Genomic DNA, 24,123 nt, shown 5'->3' on the forward strand with positions numbered 1-24,123 from the left:
ATATTTTCTTCTGGGTAATAACCCTTCCTATTCAAACATGAATTAATTTAATTATTTGAGCCGCTTCCAATTTTTTGGCTCACCCAGCATATCCTGAGTCCTGAGCAGAACATAAACGCTCAGGAGCTGACCAGGCATACCTAGAATATTCCTTAGGCAATAAACTGGAGGAGAAAAGCTGTGAATACATATGTTAATATCTGTGTCCTCATCACACATGTAAGAAATAATTTAAAAAACACTTACAAATCACTGAAAGGTGAAAGCTAAATATAGTTTGTAGTTTAGTTACTAGTGTACAAAAGTTAATCTCTTAGTCTTGGTAGGTGAATCATGGTTTTATAAAATCCTAACATTAGAGGAAGCTTGCTGAAGAGTGTATTAGAACTCTGTATATTATCTTTACAACTCTTCTGGCATTGGCTAGCCTTGGGGTGCTTCACCATAACTCTGCTCAAACCTTTATAAATACTACATTCATTAAATACTCTTAATCAGCCATTTTGAATGTTCCAGGGACCCTGATGCACCTAGCAAGTCTGAACTCATTATCATCTCCCCAAACCTGTTCTTATTCTTAAGTGCCATTCATTTATCCAGGTCAGATAAGACTTTAGCAATTATGCTCAGCCCTTTTATTGCTAGTCTATGATAATGGAATAGACTGATCCTGGGAGTGAGACACCTGGATTCCAATTTCAATTATACCACTGTTAGGACTGTGTTATCTTGGGCAATTTACTTGATTCCTCTGATCTTCTCTGTAAAATGATATAAATCATATTCACTGCTTGGAATTGTTTTGAGGGTTAAATATGATTGTTTAAGAGAAAAGTCACATAATTTTCCCCCATGAGCAGTAGCCTCCTAAGTTTTTCTTGTCTCCAAACCCCCAAGCCCCACCCCTCACCATCTACACTTTCTATAGCTGACACAATGATCTAAAATGCAAATCTAATCATACTACCCCTCTGCTCAGTTGTTTTAGCAGGCTCACGCAGTCTCTGAGGAGGTATAAATGATTCAGTTGTGTGTACAAAATTCTTTAGGATATGACTGAGGTCCTATATTAAGAAATTATATAGAGTTTCACGTTTACTGACTAATGTCATTAATGAGATTACCATATTATCTTTACAGATACCAATAAAGAACTAACATAAAAATTAATGATTTACTATATATACAAGAGAAATTTCCTGATTAAAAAAATGATGATAATAATAGTAGCTAATGGCTGAGTACCTAATTGTGCTAAGTTGCTATATACCTTGTTTCATTCACTCCTCATGGCAACTTTCTAAGTAAAATAGGTACTAAAAGTAGTATGGTTTACCTATATTATCAACATTTATAACTAAAGGTCAATCCCATTAAAAATTGCCCAAGGGTATGAGTTTACTTCACCTCAAAACAAAGAAAAATATTGCATTGCCCTAAAGTTCAAGATTAACTGTGTCATAGAGTTAATGGAATAAGAACCTGGGCCAAATTTCAATTTTATTATTTTATGTTTTTTGCTTCTCAGGATATGTTTCAATGAAGAGCTAAGACAATATGGTTCTCAGTTTCATAGAATTGTAAATAAAACGTCACTAGCTCCTGTAGAAAACTGTCTTCGAATGCACCCTATGGTAAGAAATCATCTTATAGTAAGTTTCCTACATTGTTCCTTTCTCCTCTGCACATATCCTACCAACTTATCTTTATGGCCCAATGCAAATCTTGTGATTTCACCTCATAGCCTTGCTTCACTCGTATCTCATCTTCCTCCTAACTTTTATATCCCTTATTATCTGTACCACACACTTTTGAACTTCAGAAAATAATGCTTCATAGTATTATCCATTTCATAGGGACATGCCTGGTTGGCCCAAGTGTGACATCTCTATCTAAGCCATGGCCATACCTTCCTTACACACTGTGGTAGCTATTTAAACACTGTGCCAAGCCATGGAGTCTTCACTATGCTCTTAATGTAGCTTACTACTAATGCACCAACCTGAAAAAAATAAGCTTGAAATATCTGGGTGTGAAAGCAGAAAAGACCATTTAAATTCAGTCCCCACACTTGACAGGTGAAGAAGTGGAGGCCCTAAAAAGTGAATCGATTTGTCAAAGATAATACAACTGATTAGTGTCAAAGTTGCAATTGGAAGCTGGGATTTTAGTCTTCTCTCTAGAGTTCTCTTACGCACTGTTGGGTGATGGCATTTATATTACTCACGACTGCAATACTAAGTTAGTACCAGTTACATGTTCATTCAAGAAGATGATAGGGTATACAGTATTCATTCACCTTGCTTTATTTGGCTCCATTAATGCCAACTATACATTTGTAATGGAATATTAAAAGTATTTTAAGTATAAGATATATACCTAACAAGAGATCACATAACCTCTTCTTTCCACATCTTTGCCACAATAGATGAGGTGTGGCAATTTTACATTAAATGTCCAGTAATCACATGTAGATGGAAGTCTTTAATTCTTCAGGAATCAACAACATAAAATGTGGTGTTTGGTAGTGGGGGAGGGGGTTGTGTTGACTAGGAGGAAAGAAAAAAAATTTCCAGCGTTGTTGATTATAGGACAACAGGATGATATCCAGTAATCGTACTTATACAAAGATTTAATGAAGCAGCTTTTTGGATGATTGGGGAGGGGATGGAAAATGTTGCCTGAAGCTGTCTTGTTTAATCACTGAGGACTCTCTCCGAGAGCAGTCAGGAACTAATCTCTCCTAAGAAATACAGTTCTGACAAACATTTGCTGATAAACGGGCTCTCACGCTAAGGGTTGAAACCACCTGTGATGTGAATATAATAAGGCACCATTTGATGAAGGGGGCGAGGTACTAACATAGATCTGTCTCATTTGTGGAATATATGGATAACTATAGTGGCCTTTTGAACTTGCAAGCCTTTCAACACCAGAGAGCTCACAACAGACAGAAGAATTAATTCGTCACAAAATTTAACACTGTTGTGAAAGATCATAAGAATTACTATTATATTGAAGGTAGCTCTCTATTTAAGTTAGTTCCAGTTAAGTTATGTCCATAATCAAATGCAAATTGACAACAATGACCAAAATGATTTCCTGAGGTGGTTGGTAATTATACAAGATCTTTTCAATGTTATTGTAGCCAATTTCCCTGGCCAAACGCCAAACATATTCTAAAACATACAGTAGTAGGAGTCAAAGAAAACAACTGATTTAATATATAATTAGTCTTTATACCCAAAGATTCAAAGCAATAGAATTTCATTATAGTGTACAAAGTGTCTGGTATGGGGAGAGGAGTGAAATTCTAGGAAGGCCAGACACAACTTCCAGGCATTAGATAAGTGACCCAAGATAAGAAGTGCACAGATACTTAACAGAATGAAGCCAGTGTTGTGAGAAACTTATTGTTTTAAGTGCTATGAAAGCACCAAGGGAAGCTTTTAAGGGCTTCAGAGATGTGTAGAATGCTTTCACCCATAATAAAGTCCATGATTTTTTTTAGATTTCTGTTGATAAAATCCTAAATTGTTTCCAATCTCCTGTGAGCAAACTTAATAATCTAGTCTATATATAAGCCCTCCTTTTCTTTAAAACATTAAAATGCAAAATACGTTTAAGTTCCTACATTTTGACCTGTCATAACTGTATTCCTCAAATCAAAGAGCATAAGTTAGTGCCACATGTAAGTTCCTTTTTACATAATGCCATTTTCTTGCAACTTGGTCCTAAGGAAGTTCCAGACTAAAATAGTGCATCAAGGACTGTGCATAATCAGCCTCAGTAAAAACAGCTTGATTAATACTAAATATGTCCTAGTTCCTAATCAATTATGTTAATGAAGGCACAGGCAGCACATCTGCAAGCCCTGACAAAGCCCATGATCTCAGCATTGCCTGATAACATGGACTCCTTGGGAAGCTGCTTAGTACCAGCACTCTTAGGGCAGACTGTGTCTTTCTGCAGATAAAAAGTGGATACTGCTAACAAAAGCCTTGTAATCCTGCAACATTGTTAGGTTTTTACTTAAACTGTAGTGTTGGGCTCCAGGATGAAATGTCAAATAAAATTGCTCTTTAAATATAACAATAGAACCTAAGGGTCCCACTTAACAAATGACAGATTCTTTTCCAAGTGACAGACTGATAGGCAAAACATTTGCTACAGGGTGGTTTATGAACCTCTTCCAGGAGGTAAACTAGGGTCAAACATTTGAATAATCTATCAAAATCTGCCTCAAATTGGGGAATTGGAGCTCCCTGATTTATGTCTGTCTCACAACAACAATGGAATTAAAATCTGATGAAACTTAAAGGTGACAGTATTATTTATAGGCTATCTCTTGTTCTGTGAACATTTGGGCAGTGAGATGGTCACTTGTCAGTTTTTTGTCTAATTATCTAAAGTCACATAAGCTATTATAGTCCAAATGCCAAAAGAAATATAACTCTGATCTCTCCCTCTCTCTCCCTCTCGGACTATAAAGTTTTTCCAAGTCATTTACTTACCAGCTAGATAAATGATACACGTCGGTAGTCAATAATGAGAGTACTTAGAGCTTTTGTTGTTTTATTACCTTCAGTATAAGCTCAGTTATATGTGATTTCAGTTAAGAAAAATAGGTAACTAATACTAAAATTTTTTAAATATTTAACTCTTATCAATTATAAGCATGTACAGAAGATGATTCAAGTTGGGAATTCATGGTGTTGGAAAATCAGGTATCACAGAAATGAAAAAGGCAGAATCATTAATTACTGAAAAAGAAATATTTAAACAGCTTATTAAACTAAACAAATTATATGAGGCAAACATTTAAGCTGCTTTACTTATACATTAACTAAGCTTAGAGGTTACCAAGTGTTATGGATTGAATTGTGTCCTTCCAAAATTCATGTGTTGAAGTCCTAACCCCCATGTAACTGGATTAAAAGATGATTAAACTTAAATGAGATCATAAGGGTGGAGTCCTGATCCAACAGAACTGGTGTTCTGCTGAGAAGAGGAAGAGACACCAGAGTGCTCTCTCTGCTATGCGAAGACACAGCAAGAAGCTGGCCATATACAAGCCAGGAAATGATCTCACTAGAACCTAATCATGTTGGCACCCTAAGCTGAGACTCCCAGCCTCCAGAACTGTAAGAAAATCAACTTCTGTTGTCTAAGCCATCCAGTCTGTAGCATTTTACTATGGCAGCCCTTGCAGACTAAGACACCAAGGTTGATCAGGAATTTAAGAAATTATTATGTTAGGAAGAAACTATCTTTACATAATTGTCACACACACGAAGTAAGTCTGGACCCAAGTGAGTGAATGGGAGAAGGAGGGGTAAAAGTCAATGGAGACAGTGGGGAGCTCACCCTATCCAAGATGATCACATTCAAAAATCAATAAATAAAAGACCCGTGTGGGGCAAATAAATGTGTCTTTAGCTGACTTGGATGGGAGACAAAAGTTTCAAACCTTGGACTATATCTGGACTGTTATCTAAATATTCAAGAAGCATTGTTGGTTTGGACTCTTGGAGCGAGACGTTATGTGAACTTTTCATTAAATCATGGTCTCTAATAACCAAACAAATTCTTTTCTTCAGATTGGTATTGACCCAGTACTAACTTGCAGATTGTATGGGATTTTTATTTGAAATTTGCAACTACTAATTCATTCAATTTGTAGCTGACCAAATCAAAATATTTTACATACTATATAATAGGTTATTACAATTTACAAGTATAATGTAACCTTTCCCCCAATTCCCAGTGGCATTTCTCTTGCTCTCTTTTGAGCCCTTCTACAATGCTTAGTTAGGTATGTGGCTTGAAACCTTTTGCTTTTTCCCAGACAATTAGCAGTCAGAATTTCTCCATGTGTGTCATTCCAGTCATTCTGAAGGACATTTGGCCAACAATAGGTCATTTAGGTAACTAATACTAAATGGAAAGCATTTTTAGGATTATTCAATTGCTCTCCACCTTCCTCCTAAATCACCTAGGGATTTACTATACAGATGAAGTCCTGGACCAGTAGCAGCAGCAACACTTGGGAGCTTGGTAAAAATGAAGAATCTAAGGCCCCACCCTTGACCGACCAAATCAGAATCTGCATTGTCAAAGATTCCCAGGTGATTTGTGTGCACATTAGATTTTGATAAACATTGCTAGCGTACTCTTGACTGACATCAGAACATGATACTATCACAGAACTGCATGGAATCTAAAGCACAAAATGTCAAGCACAAAATGTCATGTCTTCATTTTACCAAAGTTGCTGATGTCTCAGAAGACATGAAGTTAGAATCCTCAAACTCCAAAGTCTTCATAGTAATATGATAGAAGGATCTCTGGGTACAGAACTAGAAATACAGGGCTAGAATCCCAGTCCTGCTGTTCACTAATTTAGCAAAAATAAACTCAAGCTTAGATTTGTTAATCATTAATAATAACTACTTTAAAGCGTTTTGAAATGTCAAAGGTGAAATGCATATATATAATTAAAGCCAACATAATAATATTCTAAATAAATGTGAGTTGAAGAGAGCATAGCCACAGGCATAATTTGGTCAGGATCTGGCCAGAAAAGTAGATAGAATATGCTGGTATTATAATATAAACTTAGAAAAACTTCACCTGCTCAGCTACTAAAATCTTTCCCTGGCTGCTGACTGTAATATAAATAAATGTATTGCCCGAAATATAAATGTATAGCCAATCAATTGTTGGGTCTGTGGTCAATGAGACAATGCATCTCTTACCAAGTCATTCAGATTTAATTTATAAATAAATAAATTATTTGAAGCAGGCTACCAAATTCAGATGTTTGGTGTAAAACACTTGGATTTGTAATAATTTTTACACATAAACATAAATCAAAGTTTCTTAACATTTAATGTGTACAAGCCTCAACTAAAGAGTTTGTTAAAAATATAGATTTTCCTCTCTGAATTGCCAGATTTGATTCACTAGATCTAAGATGTGGCAGGAATATGCATTTTTTAAACAAGCTTTACAATTGATTTTTTTTTTTTTTTTTTTGCGGTATGCGGGCCTCTCACTGTTGTGGCCTCTCCCGTTGCAGAGCACAGGCTCCGGATGCGCAGGCTCCGGATGCGCAGGCTCAGCGGCCATGGCTCACGGGCCCAGCCGCTCCGCGGCATATGGGATCCTCCCGGACCGGGGCACGAACCCGTATCCCCTGCATCGGCAGGCGGACTCTCAACCACTGCGCCACCAGGGAGGCCCTACAATTGATTTTAATGCGGTGATCTACAAACTATTCTTTGGGGACAGTTGTGTTAAGCCAATAAAATACAGTTAAAGAAATTCCTAAGTTCATCAGTATCAAATATAATAATAAAAATTGCAATTGTTATAGTTTTATTCTACATTTACAGCACCTCTCTGTGGTAGTATTATGAGTATCAGTATTTTACTAATAAAGAGCCTGAAAGTTTAGGTATCACATTAAGGTCATCCAGGTAGAAAAGGGTAGAACCAGAATTTGGACCCAGATCTATTTGATTGTAGAACACAGGCTGTTAATCACTATATTATTTCCAAGGCACAGAGTTACCACCATCTTTCTAAGAAACAAGAAATTATCAACAGGGCTTGGGTCATCTTTATAGGAGGGGTTTGGAGGATATATGAGATGAACTGAAAATCTCAGCCGTTTTCTCGTAGTTATTGGAGATTCATTTGGGAGTGGGTTTAGGGGAGAGAAGATAAATAAGGTATAGAGGAGAGAATAGTTACATGAGTGTATGATTCCTGATAATGACCATATGACATTTTCTCGAGTTCTATGTACAGGAATTGCAAGGCATATCCTTGTCCATTTGTCCCTATACTTTCTGGCTTGATTTCCAGGGTATGAAGCAGGTCGTCCTTCTGGAAGCTGATGGTCACCAATATAAAACCTTAGGAGGAAATTTTTAGTGTTCTAAAAAGGAGCAAATTGTAATTTTTTGGAAGAGTAAACTGTAGCTTAGACATACTAAAACTATTTGAGAAAATATTGATTTTGTTGTTTCTGCTATTACTATTTTGCTTTGTTTCTCTATATTCTATTTTATCTACAATAGAGATGATCTTTCGAAAAATAAAATAAATACTTGCCTTCAAGAGTTGGTGATGCCAAAGTGGGTCCAGAAGCTTGTTCTGTTGGTAATGGAGGTGGTATGGCTGGGCTTTGTCCTGTGCACACAATGCAGGAGTAGGTATTGAACAAAAAGTATTAATAAATTTAATATACACAACTAAAATAGCTAGATCTGTCCCCAACATGCATAATTCATAATCCAAAGTATAAATTCATATTATTATGCAATAAGAAAATTGTTATTAAGTGAGATCTTTAAGTGGATACATACAAAGATTCAGTTATCTTCAGAGCCATTTCTGAAAATATTTCTTTTCTTAGATGTATACACAATGTCAAATATATCTACAGGACTTCATTAATGAAAACATACATGCAATCAAATAAAGCAATTTATTTTCAATATGCACTTCAAATTATGGAAACTAAAATCACAGAAGCTAAGAGGAATCCTAATATATAGAAAAATCACCATTTTCTTCATTTAGCTAAAAATTCTCAAATGACACAATAAAGCAATGAAAGAAGGTTAAAATTCATAGGCCTTTTGATATTGAACAGGTACATTTTCTACTGCCAAAATAAATGACCTGCAGTTAAGTAAATAATGGGCTAAAGGGAAAATATATTCAGTTTTATAGAAACTTGAAAGCCCGCCTCAAGTCTCTGGGCTTCTTATGAACCATAAAAACCCACAATCGTTTCTGAGTAATTCCTTATCCCAAGTGATTTCTTTAATTAACCAAAACCATCCCAGCCATGAACTGTAAACATTAACTAACATATGATCTCATATGAAATGCTTGCAAAATGTTTTATCATTCATTTTCATTCCATAAACTCCTGCTGTGTGTTTCTTTTAAGTCCAAGAACCAACGTGGGCATATGCACCTTCTAAAATCTCACTGACAACTAGATATTATCAAATATCAGCAGACCTGCCTGCTTCCTGGAAGTCTTCCTTTTTTAGAATTTGTCAAAATTAGTTTGCTTTGGTGAACTGTGGATTAGGGACCTGAGTTACACACACACCACCTTCTGTGGTGGCGAGAAGGGAGGAATCCCAGGCTGTCAAGCTGAGTAGAAGAGGTTAGTCTCCACTCATCATAGGACTTTCTTCTAGCTGTTAGACCCATCCAGGTTGATTCTTGAGCATGTTCAAGTATGCACAAAAGCAAAGCATATTATTCCATGACATGCAGGCCATATACCTAGAAAAGTATCCATCCATATTAGTATTAATTATTTTCCTCATGAAAGCAAAGATTTGATGGAAACATAATGCAACATGGAATTTCCTTTTTCAGTAAGCAAAGAAAAGGTAAGGATGGGCAAACTAAAAAAGGAGTTTGATCCACATTGTTTTTCCCTGGCTAACATTTATATAGTGCTTACTATGTGCCTAGAACGATCCCAAACAGTTTTGATGTATTAAGTCATTTAATTTTTATAAGATGCTTAGGATGTAGATGTAATTTTCATTTTGCAGTTTTAAACTGAAGTGAACAGGGATTCAGGTGCTCAGCTCCTAAGAAGTAGATTTGAGGTGCCAAAAGCTCCTCTCAGACTGCCTAAGGCAGGCAAAGGGTCATCATATGTAAGGGGTCATCACATATAAGGGGTTCTGCAGCTGGAGAGACACAGAGGCGTGGAGCTTCCACCCCGAGTTTCCACTGTCTTTGTAAGTCAAATGGACGTATACTTGGGAAAATTCACTCCCAAATCTTTCTTGAGAGCTGTTCTTGAAAAACTGTTTCTAAAATAGGATGGTATTTTGTAGTTTGCAAAACCTAGGGATAATCTATCAAAAGATTGAGGAAGGAGTCAATTAAATAGCTAAAGCTTAAAATACAAGTGACCATGAATATACATAAATAGTTTCTAAATACTAAGGCTTTCAAAAATATCTTCATGGAATCCTGCCTGTTCAAACTAAACTGCTTTCTCTCTTGTCAAATACTTTCTTGAACAGTACTGATGTATAATCATAGTCTTGATAAGCAATTTAGGAATTTATTTTAAAATGTATTCAATTCTTTCCCCAGGGAATAATTCATAATTCAGAATACAAAATATTCTTATATTTTCCTGGAGGAACTATGAGGTCATTATTTTATATATTTTTTTAATTTAGTGAGCACTTATTATATCCCAGCACTGAAGAACAATTAAACCCCAACTCTGCCTATAAGAAGTTCCCAATATAATGGCTAAAATAGACTTACAGACAGATCATTATAATACAGTGTGAAGATGGGAAATAATATACACAGAGGGGATGTCACAGAAAGATTCTCTCATTTAAAGGCCTAAAAGGATATTCCCAGGTAAAGAATGGAGGAATAGCGGGAGGGAATCCGGACAAAGAGTATCTGGTGAAAAAAAGGCCTGGATGCCAAAATACATAGAACTATTAAAACGATCAAACTGGTGCTTCTGCAGCATAAAGTAAAATATCCAGTTTATATCAGAAATTCTCTACGACTGATTACAGTCGTAGAGAAATTCTCTCACTGTAATCAGCGATATTACACTCCCTAAAATGGCTAACTGCATGATGGTGACGCAGTGGATGCAGTCGGGAAGTAGCACCACAAGAAATAGAAAAAGCCAGATGTCCATTTGCCTCCATAGTGACAGTGCTAGGTAGCCCTGGCAGGGGAATTACTAGCTCAGGAAAAGTTTTTGTTTTGCTAGGGGTCACCAAAACAAATCAGGCATGTCATACTTGAGAATGACACATGACTCTCTAGTACTGACTTATAGAAAAGCCTTCTTTTAGAGAATGCTATTGAAGTCAGAGAATGCTATTGAAATCAGAGACCATTTTGCTATATGAATGAATATATACAATATTATATGAATATAATAATTTATGAATTTATATGAATATAATGTTACATTAATAATAGAATTTTATAATGAAAGCAATGTTGTTTAGTATAAAGACTACATGGTTGTAGTCAAATAGATAAATATGAGAGTTTCAGCTCCATCACTTACAATCTGTGTGAATTTGAAAATTTCATCAAGTACCCAAGCATCATGGCCTTTATAAAATAAGGAGAGTTTTCAGGGCCGTTGTGAGGATTAAGTGATGAAGCATCTAACACATAGTAAATACTCAAAATATTCTTTTTCCTACAATATATTTACAATTTATATTCCATCTAATTACACAAGAGGACTTGAAACACACTTTTGAAGTAAGAAAACAAAGACATAACAACAGATAAAATTAAACATGACAGAAATAGCATAACTCATTTATAGGAAAAAGGCTTATCATTTTATTAGGAATATATTTCTTTGGAATTCCTGAAGATTGTTACTCTCTGAAGGGAGAATTCAGGTTGTTGAAATTTACATTGGAACTCTAAAGGTGCCCTTCATTTTACAAGCTATTACCCGAAAATCCCTCTGACATTCAAACATAGTGAATTGGCTTTTTGTTCCTTGAGTGATTTTGGCTGGCTTATTTCCATAATACCTGAATTGCATGTTTGTAAGCTGCCAATATTTTACTGTTCTGAATTTTTTGTCACCCAAGTTGTTATGACTGTTTAGTCAAATTCCACTGGGGATAGTATACAGTGTGCATTCCTTCTAATATTCTAAGTTACAGATGTTTTCTTTACTTTGCTAGAAATGATGAATGGAATTACTCAGAATCTCAAGTCAAGAAGGAGGCTGTGAGCAGAATTCAGGTAATGTGAAGGAAAAAGCAATTCACTATACTAAAGTTTAATTTACCTAGTTTTTTTTATCAAAGGAGATTTACTGGTTCTAAACCATTTCTAGGCAACTAAAGTCTAGCAACTAAATCTTGAAACAAATGTTGAGGAGATTTTCTATGCTAATGCATGAAAGCTACTTTTTCCTTGGGCCTCCACTGCATTTTCCTAGAGGTACTGAGTTCACCCAGAAGACTACAAACTCTTTGAAATGCCTCCTGTGCTGCAAACAATGAATGGCCATAGATCTCGTGACAGAGAAGGTGTCACTCTAGTAAATGACTGCTGAGTTAAAATTCATTTACATCTTGAAAAATTAAAAAGTATGAATAATTACAAATTCCTATCCCAACTCATTCTGTCAGCATCATTAAAAGAATTTGTGAATCTGTGACTGAACATAAAATGGGAAGATCTGAATTTAGTAAGAAAATTATTGTCAAGTGTGTTAAAACAATAGTATTACTTTTATTTATTGGCACAAGGTTCCTAGACTGACACTTTTTGTAACATGTAGAATAATATTTTCAAAGTTTAGCATTGAACAAATACTAAAATAAAATGAAAATACGGTTTATATTTTAGACTGATACATGTAATTGTGCTAGCGTCCTTATTAAAATAGGGACACGTTGACCTTCAAGTTTCCTTACTGAGTGTCTCTTTCTCTGCCTTGGATTTTTGGACCACTTACAAAATGGAGAGAAGGAACCATTTTGAAGGGAGGAATTTAGAGAGTCAACCACTCCTCCCTTTCCCACACTATTCATTTAAAACAAAATTAAGACACCACTAATATAATAATCCCAGACTTGTGAATTTGACTATGAAATGAGGAATTAGGAATCTGAAGTTCAGGAGTTTGTATGGGGTGGATGGATCAAGGTTTTTACTCCAGTCATAGGCATCTTTATACCTCCCACTTATGTACTGATAAATTCTAAACATGTACTTTGCATCCCTTGTACTCAATCTTGTGAAGGGTATACGTAAACAGGCAATCATCACTTAACTGAGGTCTCAGTTGTTTCAAGGTAAAACAAGAACAGTAATGTCTCTTCCAGCTGGGTTGTTGTGAGTGTTCCTGGGCATAACGGTACAAACGAAATCAGTGAGGGACCATAGGGAAGACAAAGAAGGACCCTGTTTTTATGGAGCTTACATTAAAGATGAAGGGAGACAGGCAATAAACAAGCAAGACAGATAATTTCAGACCTCAGAAAGGTAGGGACATCAAAACAGAGTGGTGAGGCAGACAATGACTGTGGGAAAGAGATGACACTAAATTGATTAGAAAAGGAAGAATGGGGTCAGTACTGACCAGGACTCCACTAACCTATGAAGATTTGTGCAAATTAGAAAAAGTCTCCTTTCTGGGTATGTGCTGTCCAAGGTGGCAAGGTCTGAACAGGAGGGCTTGTTTAGTGCAAAATTAAGAGGCAGCTCTTACCCTGGTCAGTTGCAGCTCCAGTCTGAGTCTTGAGGAGGAGAGAAGAGCAGGGGGCCTTTGTGTAAGTATACAAACTGCAGGACAAGTGCGTAATGTATGAAGTGGCTCTGTCTCCAAGGGGGAGACACTTGAGTTCTGACTTGAATACAAAGAAGCAAACCTCAGAAGAGGTCCGATAAAAAGATTCCTGGCAGGGAAAGGCAAGTCAAAATGCCCAAGTTAGGAGCCAGCCTGGCTTGCTTAAAGGTCATTGGTGCTGGAAAGCAGAGGCAAGCTCATATCAGAGCACTCTCGGCTGTTCCAGTGAGTTTGGATTTGTTCTAAGGGCAGCAGTAAGCTTTTGAAGTGTTTTAGTATGACATGTAGGTTTTTAAAAGATCATTGGCTGCTGTGTGAAGAGAAACAATGTTTGCAGAGGAAAGCTTGTGAGAGGCAGCAGAAGATCAATTGGAGACTATTGAAATAACCCAGGTGAGAGATGACATGAGCTTGGTCTAGGTGGTTGCAGTGGAGATTCAGTTGTTTGCGCAAAAAAATGTACATGAGTACCTACTCAGTACTAGGCACTTTCCTAGGATATGGAGTTATAGCAGTGACCAATATAGACAAAATCACCTATTTTGTGGAGCTGAGATTCTACTGGGCAGAGAGAAAAAATGTCAACTAAATAAGTAAAATGGAAATAAGTATCCTATTAAAAATGTATCAAGGAAGGGTAATAAGGAATGCTATTTAGAGTAACGGGCGACAATTTTAAAGATATGGTCAATGAAAAACATAGAAATTATAGATAAGTGGATGGACTCAGAGTACATTTTGACACAAACCCAAAAGGATTTTTAAATGAATTTGATATGGTAAGTGAAGGAAAGAAATCAAGGATGACTGACAATTTGGCTTGAGCATCTGGGAATGAATGAGAAAAGTAATACTCAAATAAGGGCAGGAAATTTCCTGTTTACTCAGCTAGATGCTGTTTATGGACTAATTACTTAGTCATTGTTGTCACTTGAATTATGTAGTTTTCAGTTTTGCCAGAGGACTTATATAGAAGACACTGAAGTTGAAGCCATAGTTACTTTGTTGGATTATTGCAAAAATATATCATATTGGTAATTAATTTTCAAGATTTTTTTCATGATTTTAGAAAAATTTTAAGCAAATGGATTATTTAGTATAAATTGGCTATGCAACCCTACTATAGGGTGTTTAAAACACCATAAGCTTCAAGTTCTCAGATCAAAGAGCATCCTCTAGGCCAAAATGTTTCTACTGGAAAGGTTTCTTTGCATCCTGATAAAAAGCTTCCCTAATATTTCCATGTGTTATTATATATTTGCATATTTGCTTTGATGAAAAGCAAGGAATAGCAGTCAAGTACATATTTCATACATTCTTTTGATTAAAAATGATAAAGGTAATATTAGTATGTTTTCTTCTTCATCTCCAATTTATAAGGTAGAAATAATTCTTCCATGGAAAAGCCAACTAAAGAAAGGAAATAAGATTGATTCAAGATCATATCATTGTTCCATTTATCCTTTACCTTGATTATGACAGAATACCTGATGTCTGGGACTTAACAAAAATAAATGCACAGAATCAAAACCATAGAGTTTTGGGGTGTGGAAGAGATCTTTGAAATCAGCTATTACAACACCCTAATGTTTCAGGTGGAAAAAAATGGTCTCTAGAAGGAAAAGCGGCCTAACCAAGGTCATGCTTCAAGAGCATTTAAGATAAAGGTTTTTCACTCCATTTCATTTTTCTATTTATTGAATATTTATTTGGAAGGTGAAGATAAATGCTAATTATTCTATCTATTTTCATAAATGACTCATAACTTTTAGAAGATCTTTAAATATTCACTTTCTAAGATGAAAAGTCTCATAGTTTTCTTCAGTGGTCAAGTTCTATTTAATTAGATACTAAATTGACCTCAAGTAGCACATTTAGTTACCTGACCTCATTTTGACAATTCTAGATAGACTGTCAAGTGGAAGGTTTTCAAGACTTTCAGAATTACTATTTCTTCACTTTTCCTAAATAGTCCCTTCTAGCTACCCAAATTATATCTCTGTCAACCCCAAAGCAAATCATATTTATACATAAGGTGAGGCAATGGGCAGACAGTAAAGATGGAAGAAATAAATAGGTAATATGAACTGTATGTTTCTCTTTTAGTACAAAGGCCAAAGCTGATAGGAAAAGAGCTTAATGAGGCATATTAGATGGACTGCAGTCTCAATTTATAAAAACAAAAACTATCTCATGTACTTAGGATGCAAATATCCTACTTGCCATGGGGTCATCCAATGAAATGTCTTTTATCCCTTCTTTGATTCCCTTCTACCCACTCCCTTCATAACCTTTATGCTCCCAGAGTACCCAGAGTACACTTTATTGTCTGATTCTCAATACATTTGTTTATTTACAAGTCTGTGCTGAGATTTTTTGTTATTGTTGCTGTTTTTGTTTTTTTATCCTCATTCGACTAGAGCAACTTGAGAACAGAATCTGAAATGCCAATACATATTTGGTAAAGGAAAATGAATAAAGGAGAAAATGAATGAATAAATGAGTGTTGCTAAATGCTTATCTGTTATACTGTTTCTAGAGTGTTTGAATATGAACAGAGCAAATCACAGTATTTTTAGTTCTTGGTAGAGTACAAAACAGTTTCAACAAAATATTAAAAATAATAAAATTTTACTTATTTATTTTTTGGTTTTCTATTTTTCAATTATTTATAGCTCCAGACCAAAGTATTCATTTTCTTTCTGTGAGACTCTTTACCAAGTTGTTTATGAGTACCAATCTTTCAATGAAAGTGAAACATTAACACTGTTATCGACGATTAGTGGGAAAAACTGAGCTGAAAGTTCAAAGATGTAGAAAGGTAGCTTCATTAGTTAAATAGCTCAATCAAAATATAACACTTGCAATATATTCTGAATCTACAGTTACCCTCAAGTGGAAAGACTATGAAATTACCCATTGTGGTATATTTCAAGCTTAAAGAATTATGTCCCTACGTATGTAACTTGAATAGGATTTTAGTGCCAGAAGAAACAAGAATTTACTGAGAACACTGAAACCCAAAGAAAATGAACAACTTGCTAAATTCACCTAAATGACACATAACTAGGATCCATGAGTGTGGATTCCCAATGTAGTGCTCTGCACAGCAGCATGTTGTCTTTCTGTTTGCATTTATTTTAGAGATAGCAAAGAAGGACAAGCAATGAACAAAATATATGATGAAATCTAGAATAATATTAAACAATTTCAATTCAGTAAAAATGTTATGTTGTTATATTATGCTTTAGAATTCTATAGTCAATGATATTCATAATAATTAAAAGAAAATAGATCTTAAGTGCAGTATCCTATATTATGGTGTAATGATATTTTTAATGGATGTTTTAATCCTTGTTTCATTTGAAGATGTTTGAAATACAAATAACACATGTTTTTGACCATCAGTTATGTCAATTCAATTTTCGAAGTTACAGTTAATTCAAATTAGGTCTCTGAGATGCTGTTCTCCAATGTCAAACATGTTTAACATTCTTTATCAAAATGGAGATGCCTATTCTCTAAGTGAGTTGAGTGATAGAAGTATAACAGTGGCTTATCTTATTAGAAATCAATTTTTTCCATGACATATATTCAAAATATTATATTTATGTTTAAAATTTTAAGGACATAATTGAATAGAATTAAAAATGGATATTTTTTTTTTTTTTTTTTTGCGGTACGCGGGCCTCTCACTGTTGTGGCCTCTCCCGTTGCGAGCACAGGCTCCAGACGCGCAGGCTCAGTGGCCATGGCTCACGGGCCCAGCCGCTCCGCGGCATGTGGGATCTTCCCGGACCAGGGCACGAACCCGTGTCCCCTGCATCGGCAGGCGGACTCTCAACCACTGCGCCACCAGGGAAGCCCAAAAAAAAATGGATATTTTTTAAGAAAAATTACAAAATTTCAATAAAATTTTGAGTTAAAAATCTCATTTTATTTATATCCCTAAGCATGCCCCTACCCCCATCACATGCTAACTTTCTAATGAATAATGAGCTATTATTCACTTAATTTAATTGATCATTGCTACTAAAACAAAAGTATCAGTTCTAATAAGGTTGTTGTTTACCAACCAGGTCATTATAACATGTCATATCCCTAAATATGAGTACATTAAATATATAATAGCTCTCAAGTCAAAATTTAATACTTCAGGTTTTATATTCGGTTTTACTTTTCAGAGATCCAACACACTTTATTGATCTATTCAAAGACTGAAAATCAAGTCACAACGAATTTTTGATCATTGGGACTGTGAGTAGCAAACAGAAAGTTGAGAAAATAAGAGAAAAGATGGCTCCCAAGACAAAATCATTACATTTACAAAATGCATTAAAGTAACTTTCAAGTAGAATAACAAATTCACTTCTTAAGAGGTAGGAGGCTTGACATTTTTGTAAACTATCTAAACATGGAAAATAAATAATGTCTCCTTCCGTCTCATATCTTTTATGGTTGTTTGACTTGAGGATTCTACCAAAGATGTTATTGACAGAGAATAGCTGGCACAGTGAATTGCTAAATCAATTCCTAAACTACTAGAATCTGTTGTTTTCATTCTCAATAACATCAGGACCTACCAACAACCTTAGAGATAAATCTACTTTGTGTTCTCTTCCATCTCAATTTGCTGTCACTCTAACCACTAAGAATAAAATTCACCTAAAAATCTAATGATGGAATTGGATGATATTTTATCAGGCCTTATGGCCAGCTTAATAGACACCCAGGAAATTTAAAAGTAAACCATAATCCAAGATTCCTCCAGTAATTTTGGTGAGAAGCCATCTGATCTCTTGAGTATGGAATCACAGTCCACTCTGCTTACACTTTCTATACCAGATTCCCTTCATTGACAAACCAACAAAGGCAGCTAATAGTTAGCAGCAGATTGCCTGCTTTCTTTGGCAGTTGTGTTGGCAAGATTTAGGAGTATATGTCAAATTTACACTGTAATGGAAATAGAAATTGTGAGTTTGTTTTAAATTACATCACTCAAAACAGAGTAAAGAAAAGGAAGGGAAAAAGAAAACCTAAGATGCAGTGACCCCCTTTTCAAAAAATATTTATATTCTCCCTATAGTGCTGGAGACAATAAGTATCTATCTGAGCAAATTCTGCAACTTCCTCTAGGTTCCATTTCCTAATCTATGAGGTGGAGAACTTAAACCCACCTCCTAGGTTTTGGTGAGAATTCAGTGAATTCCATGTGCTTCACTTAACACAGTGCCTGGTACACTGTTAACTCTCAGTAAGTGGTAAATCTTTTCCATCATCAATGTTGTCATCACCATCTCTAATAGTCCCCAAAACTCTTTTAAGGTTAGACACAGAATAATGTCTGGATGACTTCCTGAGTTTTTCTTCAGCTCTAGGCAAGCCATGTTTTTCAAGGTTCATTGTTTATTTCCTTATCTTCAAATACAGGGAGGTAATTTTTAAAGCTATTGTATGGCATTTGAAAAACAGTGTTGCTTCCCTTTTATACAGAGATCTCATACATACAAAATAGAATCAGTCTGATACCTTTCAACCACTCCCTATAGCTATTTCCACACCACACAGAACTTGGCAAAGGGATGGGATGCTGCCATTGTCCTATTCTTTATATACACCTGTAGGAAAATTTCTTTCCTTTTTTTCCCCCATATTGTCTCTAACACATGAAAGTATTCCATGGTTACAAGCATTTCAAAGAGATATGAAAAGCCTAAGGAAGAACCTACAGTCAATTAATAAAGAATCTTCTGGTTTTGGAATTTACCTCAGGAAGAGAAAAAAGGGGTTGACATTTTGTTTTAGTAGAGAATTTTCTAATGGGTGCTTTAATAAAGATGATAGAACTCCGTATCTTTTCAACTACAGGCAGATAACATAAATTTAAATATTTCAATGCTTGTGCTTAATAGATAAAGGATAAAATGGGGACATGTTAATAATTATTATGTAATAGGCTTAAGACCACAATTAAATTCACAAATACATTCTCACCTGAATGACATATCTGGAAATCATCCAACTTCTCTTCCTGCTTTAAATTGTGTATAACTGATATTATTTTGTCATTAAAAAAATACACACTGCTTATCCAGTGTCTGCCAGGAGGCTATTTATAATTTACACAAAAAATATTCCTCTGGGAAAAAATCATTATTAATGTAATCATTGTCATGAATAATAGAAAATGGAAAAGGTTTACATCTTATGTAACCTCCATATAAGAGAAGATTAAATCATCAGTTTGTTTTTCACCGGATGTTTTAATATGAGAGTGTTGGTGCTTTTTCTATGTCTACTTCTAAGAGATTCCAGTTGTTACAAACCTTGTCTACCAAACACGTGCTCGTTACCTAAACAATGTGAGTGGTTGCAAATAAAAAAAAATGATTTATAGGTGACAGTTTTTTCTTCAGGAGAGCACCATGTCAACCACAAAGCAGAAATATTGAATAAAAGAGAATAGTGGGGATTTGAGAAATGTAATATAAATAATTAAGTGTGAATGACAAAGGACAGACACTAAAGTATAATGGGGTCTAATCTGGAAAGACACAGTGCGGTATAGATAACAACTACATGATGAGACATTACTTTGTTCAGTTCTTCTCCTGTATTTATTTCTCACTAGGTATTGTAAATAAAAAAGTATACCTAATTATATCACTACGTTTTCCCTCTTGGGTTGAAAAAATTGACCACCTAAATAAGGATAAATACTAAACTCATCGTAAGCAACTAATAATAACAATCAGAATAAAGCTGAAGATAAACATTGATGAAATACTAGGACCTCACCTTTATCAAGCCTGTTCCAGCCTCTGTGGCTCTTTCTTCTCTAGGTGTTTATAGTGAGTATAATCTGCATCATATAGTTTAGTCTTTTTTTTTTTTTAGTTTAGTCTTTAATTAGTACCTTCTTCCACTTTTCTCCCCAAGCTTCTTTATACTGTTCATTGTTTTATTTGTAATAACTTCTGGCTAGATCGTTACCTCCTTCTACTTTGAAACTTATGTTAATGACCACCAGCACTGAGTACATACTAGGGTTTCAGTAACTGCTGGGAGACTGACAGGACGACTTTCAGCGTATCAACTTGGATGTTGAGGAGGAGATAAATAGGCAAAACATACTATCTTCAAATGTGGAATAATTATTACTACTATGTGGGAATAAACAGTACCAGTGCCTCAACATAGAATATTTTAGAAAACCAAAACATAAAATACATTAGGCTAGAATAGCAGTCATAGAACTGATCAAAAAATCCTGAGTGACTGGTTGAACAGTCTTCAGCCTATAACGTTAATGTTAATATTGCAAAATTCATTATTGTCTTCATCTTGCACAAACATCCTATATGGGAATAAAAGCTATGGACAAGGAATATTTGTTTACCAAATTAGGTCTCTCTGAAAGTAGCTATATCAAACTACTTAGTTTATAATTAGTTATATCAAAATAGGCATGGGACATACTTATTTCTATGTTTAAAATAGGGCTGCTTTTAAAACTAAAAAATAAAATAAGACTTGCTTAAGAAAAGGGTTAAGAACTATGCATTTAGTTGAATGGTTCGAAAGCCCTAAACCCTATTCTTTATCTTCTGGGCCACCCAAATGAACCTTAGAATAGCACTAGGGGAATATATTTACATAATCACTAGAATGCTTTTTAAATCTGCGCTCTTGCATATAAACGACGGATAAGATTATTAAAAGACATGACATTAATAAATAACACCTAATTAGTTTGATAATTCTTTGATTAAGCCCTAATTTTCCTTGCTTCTCATTCAGCAATTCAAATTACTCTGTATTATTTGTTCCTTTTCAGACTATTTTAGAACAAGCTTTGAATAGTCCCAGTAGGCTACCTGAGAAGGAATTTATTCTTATCTGACAGCAGGTCCATGCCATTAATAGTGACAAGGCCAGACCAAAACGACACTGTAATGAAAGTTCCCTCACAGCAAAGACATTCCTCTAGAATCTGACACCTCTTTCAAAAGGGCTGGAGACAAAATTCTGAGAAAGCAAGAAAAATGAAATGTTAGGTCTTCAGTTTGTCCTCCTTACATGTACAAAGAGAAAGTAAAGTGATATGAACATTATACTGTGGGGAGAGAATTCTTCTTATTTACTGGCCTTCTCCCCAAACCTAATGCCCTTTATCACAATGAAGCTGACTGAGAGAGTGGTAGCAGCATCAGAGGAATCATGGCCACTCAGAAGTGCTTGGATCTATTTCTGAACATTCTGGCTATTTATAATGACTAGAATGTTTAATGGATTGATTGAGACAACTATGAAAATTGGATACTTTTATCTTAAATAGATTCCCCATACTTCAAATAATCAGAAGGCAACTTTCATGGGGCCAAGTCCAGGAGCTGCACGCCTGTAATGAAGTGTAGGCTCTCTCTCTTTTTTTCTCACTTCTGTGTAATTCTATATGGTACCTGCAGTTTACTGACCCACACAGCAAACCCAGCTTTGTTAATTCTGAGCCTCCGTCTCTAGAGATACTACCAATAATTCCTTTAAGAATCTTTACACAAGGCCTATTTGCAATGCTTAGAAACCCGTCATCTTTCTAAAAACAAGATTATTTCTAGGAATGAATAAAGAGGGCTGCTCTGGGATGATCATCAATAATTTTTTTTTAGTGACATAAATATTATACATCATGAATTCAATTCAATAAACATAGTATGTATCTGGCAAGGTATGAGGCAACAAGGATTTCAAGGAAAATGTTTCTTGAAGGTGTATATAGGGCAGTAAACGAAGACTTGCTAGGGAGAGGATGATAATAATATATGATAAATCAGAAAGATAATAAGAAGTGGTGGGTAGAAAACCATAATTTTGCTATATTTGAGCACGACTGCTACCACTATACATCTAAATAGTACATATTATAGTCAGGTAGTGTTCTACGTATATGTGTCTATGCATGAATTATTCCATTATTACCCTATAAAGTAATATCTATTACCCTATTTTAAAGGAGAAGTAGGCATCACGCATACTTGTTCACTGCTATATCTACAGAATCTAACATGGTTCGCAGAACTCATCTAGATGACACTTAAACCAAACTCATTAATGCATATAATGCAGGATTTTTCATATGAACCTCAATATAACACTATAAATTATGTATTATTACCCACATTATATAGATAGTAGAACCAAGGATAGAAGACATCAGATGACTAGAATGGTCAAAATTGGTCTAGTATGCTGTTGATGTGATTCTAAAAAACTAAGCACTTGGAAAGCTTTGGCCTTTCAGTGCACTTTGACCATCTGCTCATGTATTCTGCAACAATCCCATTATCCACCTCATTTGACAGGGGAGGAAATGGAGATTTAAAGAGATTGATTAACTTGACTAAAGTTATAATTTCAAGCAAGTGTCAGGGCCTAGATTTGAAACCATGCAGTCTGGCTCTGGAGTCAGTATGCTTAACCACCTGTTCTCACTGCCTGTAATGTTCATGCATTAAATGGCTACTTCTGAAGAACCAAAATAAAACAATGGAAAACAACAGAAATCAGCCAAAGAAGAAAAGGAAGCAATTACTGTCTGTTAGGTTATAAACAGGTCTGGTTCTAGCACTTTCCTTCATACACTGTGGTTTTGACCAACAGTCACACATATTTCACTTTTCTTATTTATATCTAGACTTCATTTACGTTTCTACCTCTTGTGTGAACTTAAATTGTCAAGATAGTTTGCAGCATTTTGAGTTGCAATATTAATTTCTTAAGTCACTTATACACAGTTCCCATCACCACCCCCGTGAAAAAATGGCTTGTGAAATATGCTCCAACTTCCTTCAAAACCGTGTCTTAGACTCAACAGCTTTATATCACTATTCCACAAATTTTCTTGTTTTCAATACCTTAAGCAGAGGGCTGCCTGATCACACTCTCTGAAATACTGGTTTTGTGTCATTGTTCTACTTTAAATCTTTCAAAGATTCTCTTCCATGTCAGATATCAGCCGTGCCTGATTGACCAAGTGTCTGTAATCTGTCACCACAAACATCACTTCTTATGCCCCAATGTTTTCTAATCTTAATTTATCCCCTATCCAGTCTGATGTCATCATTGTCATATAAACATATCAATTTCACATGTCCTGCTATGTCCTCATTCATTTTCTCTTTCATTCATACACAAAGCAAGCCCTATGTATTCTTCAGCAGTTAGTCAAATAATATCCATTTTTCAAGTTCTAGATGCACATTATCTCCCCTGACACCAGAAATCACGGGATGTCTCTCCTCTGAAACTTGTAACATTTAGTGCCTGTATTATACAATCTCTCAAGTTTAAACGTTTTTCTACTAATTAGTTCCTTTCTTCTCTTTCAAATGATCATCTACACCACTTGTTAAAAGAGAGATCATCTTTTAGTATTCTTATGTCCTTTATTGTGCTCAGTTTGGGACTGCTGAGCATGCAGAAGATACTCAGTGCTTGTACTTTGACTTACTTCATTCTGTCTCCTGGCAACCTCATCTCCACCACTGACCTCTCCCCGAAGCTCCACACTTGATTCTCTAACTGCCTACTTCAGAGCTTTCTGTGAGAATTAAATGAATAAAGTATGTGAAAGTATACAGAATGAACCTTAGTATTTAGCAGATGCTTATCAAATGACGTCTGGATTGGAATTTTCACTTATTCCCCTTTTGCAAATGAATACCATATGTGGCTTTAAGAATAAGTGAATTCAGTCT

At 35.3% G+C, this 24,123-nt stretch overlaps 1 protein-coding gene across 1 annotated transcript in view; it reads right to left on the reverse strand.

Moving 5' to 3' along the window:
• Nucleotides 1-24,123, reverse strand: part of TRDN (triadin) — a gene marked incomplete at both ends in the record, with an annotated part of 302,114 nt that overhangs the window by 190,444 nt on the left and 87,547 nt on the right. Inside the window, 1 exon segment of the mRNA XM_081251093.1 lies at nucleotides 8,117-8,199. Within this exon segment, the coding sequence (XP_081107219.1) occupies nucleotides 8,117-8,199 (83 nt within the window).

The sequence above is a fragment of the Mesoplodon bidens genome, assembly GCF_964165515.1.
Source record: "Mesoplodon bidens genome assembly, chromosome: 12".
NCBI classification, from domain to species: domain Eukaryota; kingdom Metazoa; phylum Chordata; class Mammalia; order Artiodactyla; family Ziphiidae; genus Mesoplodon; species Mesoplodon bidens.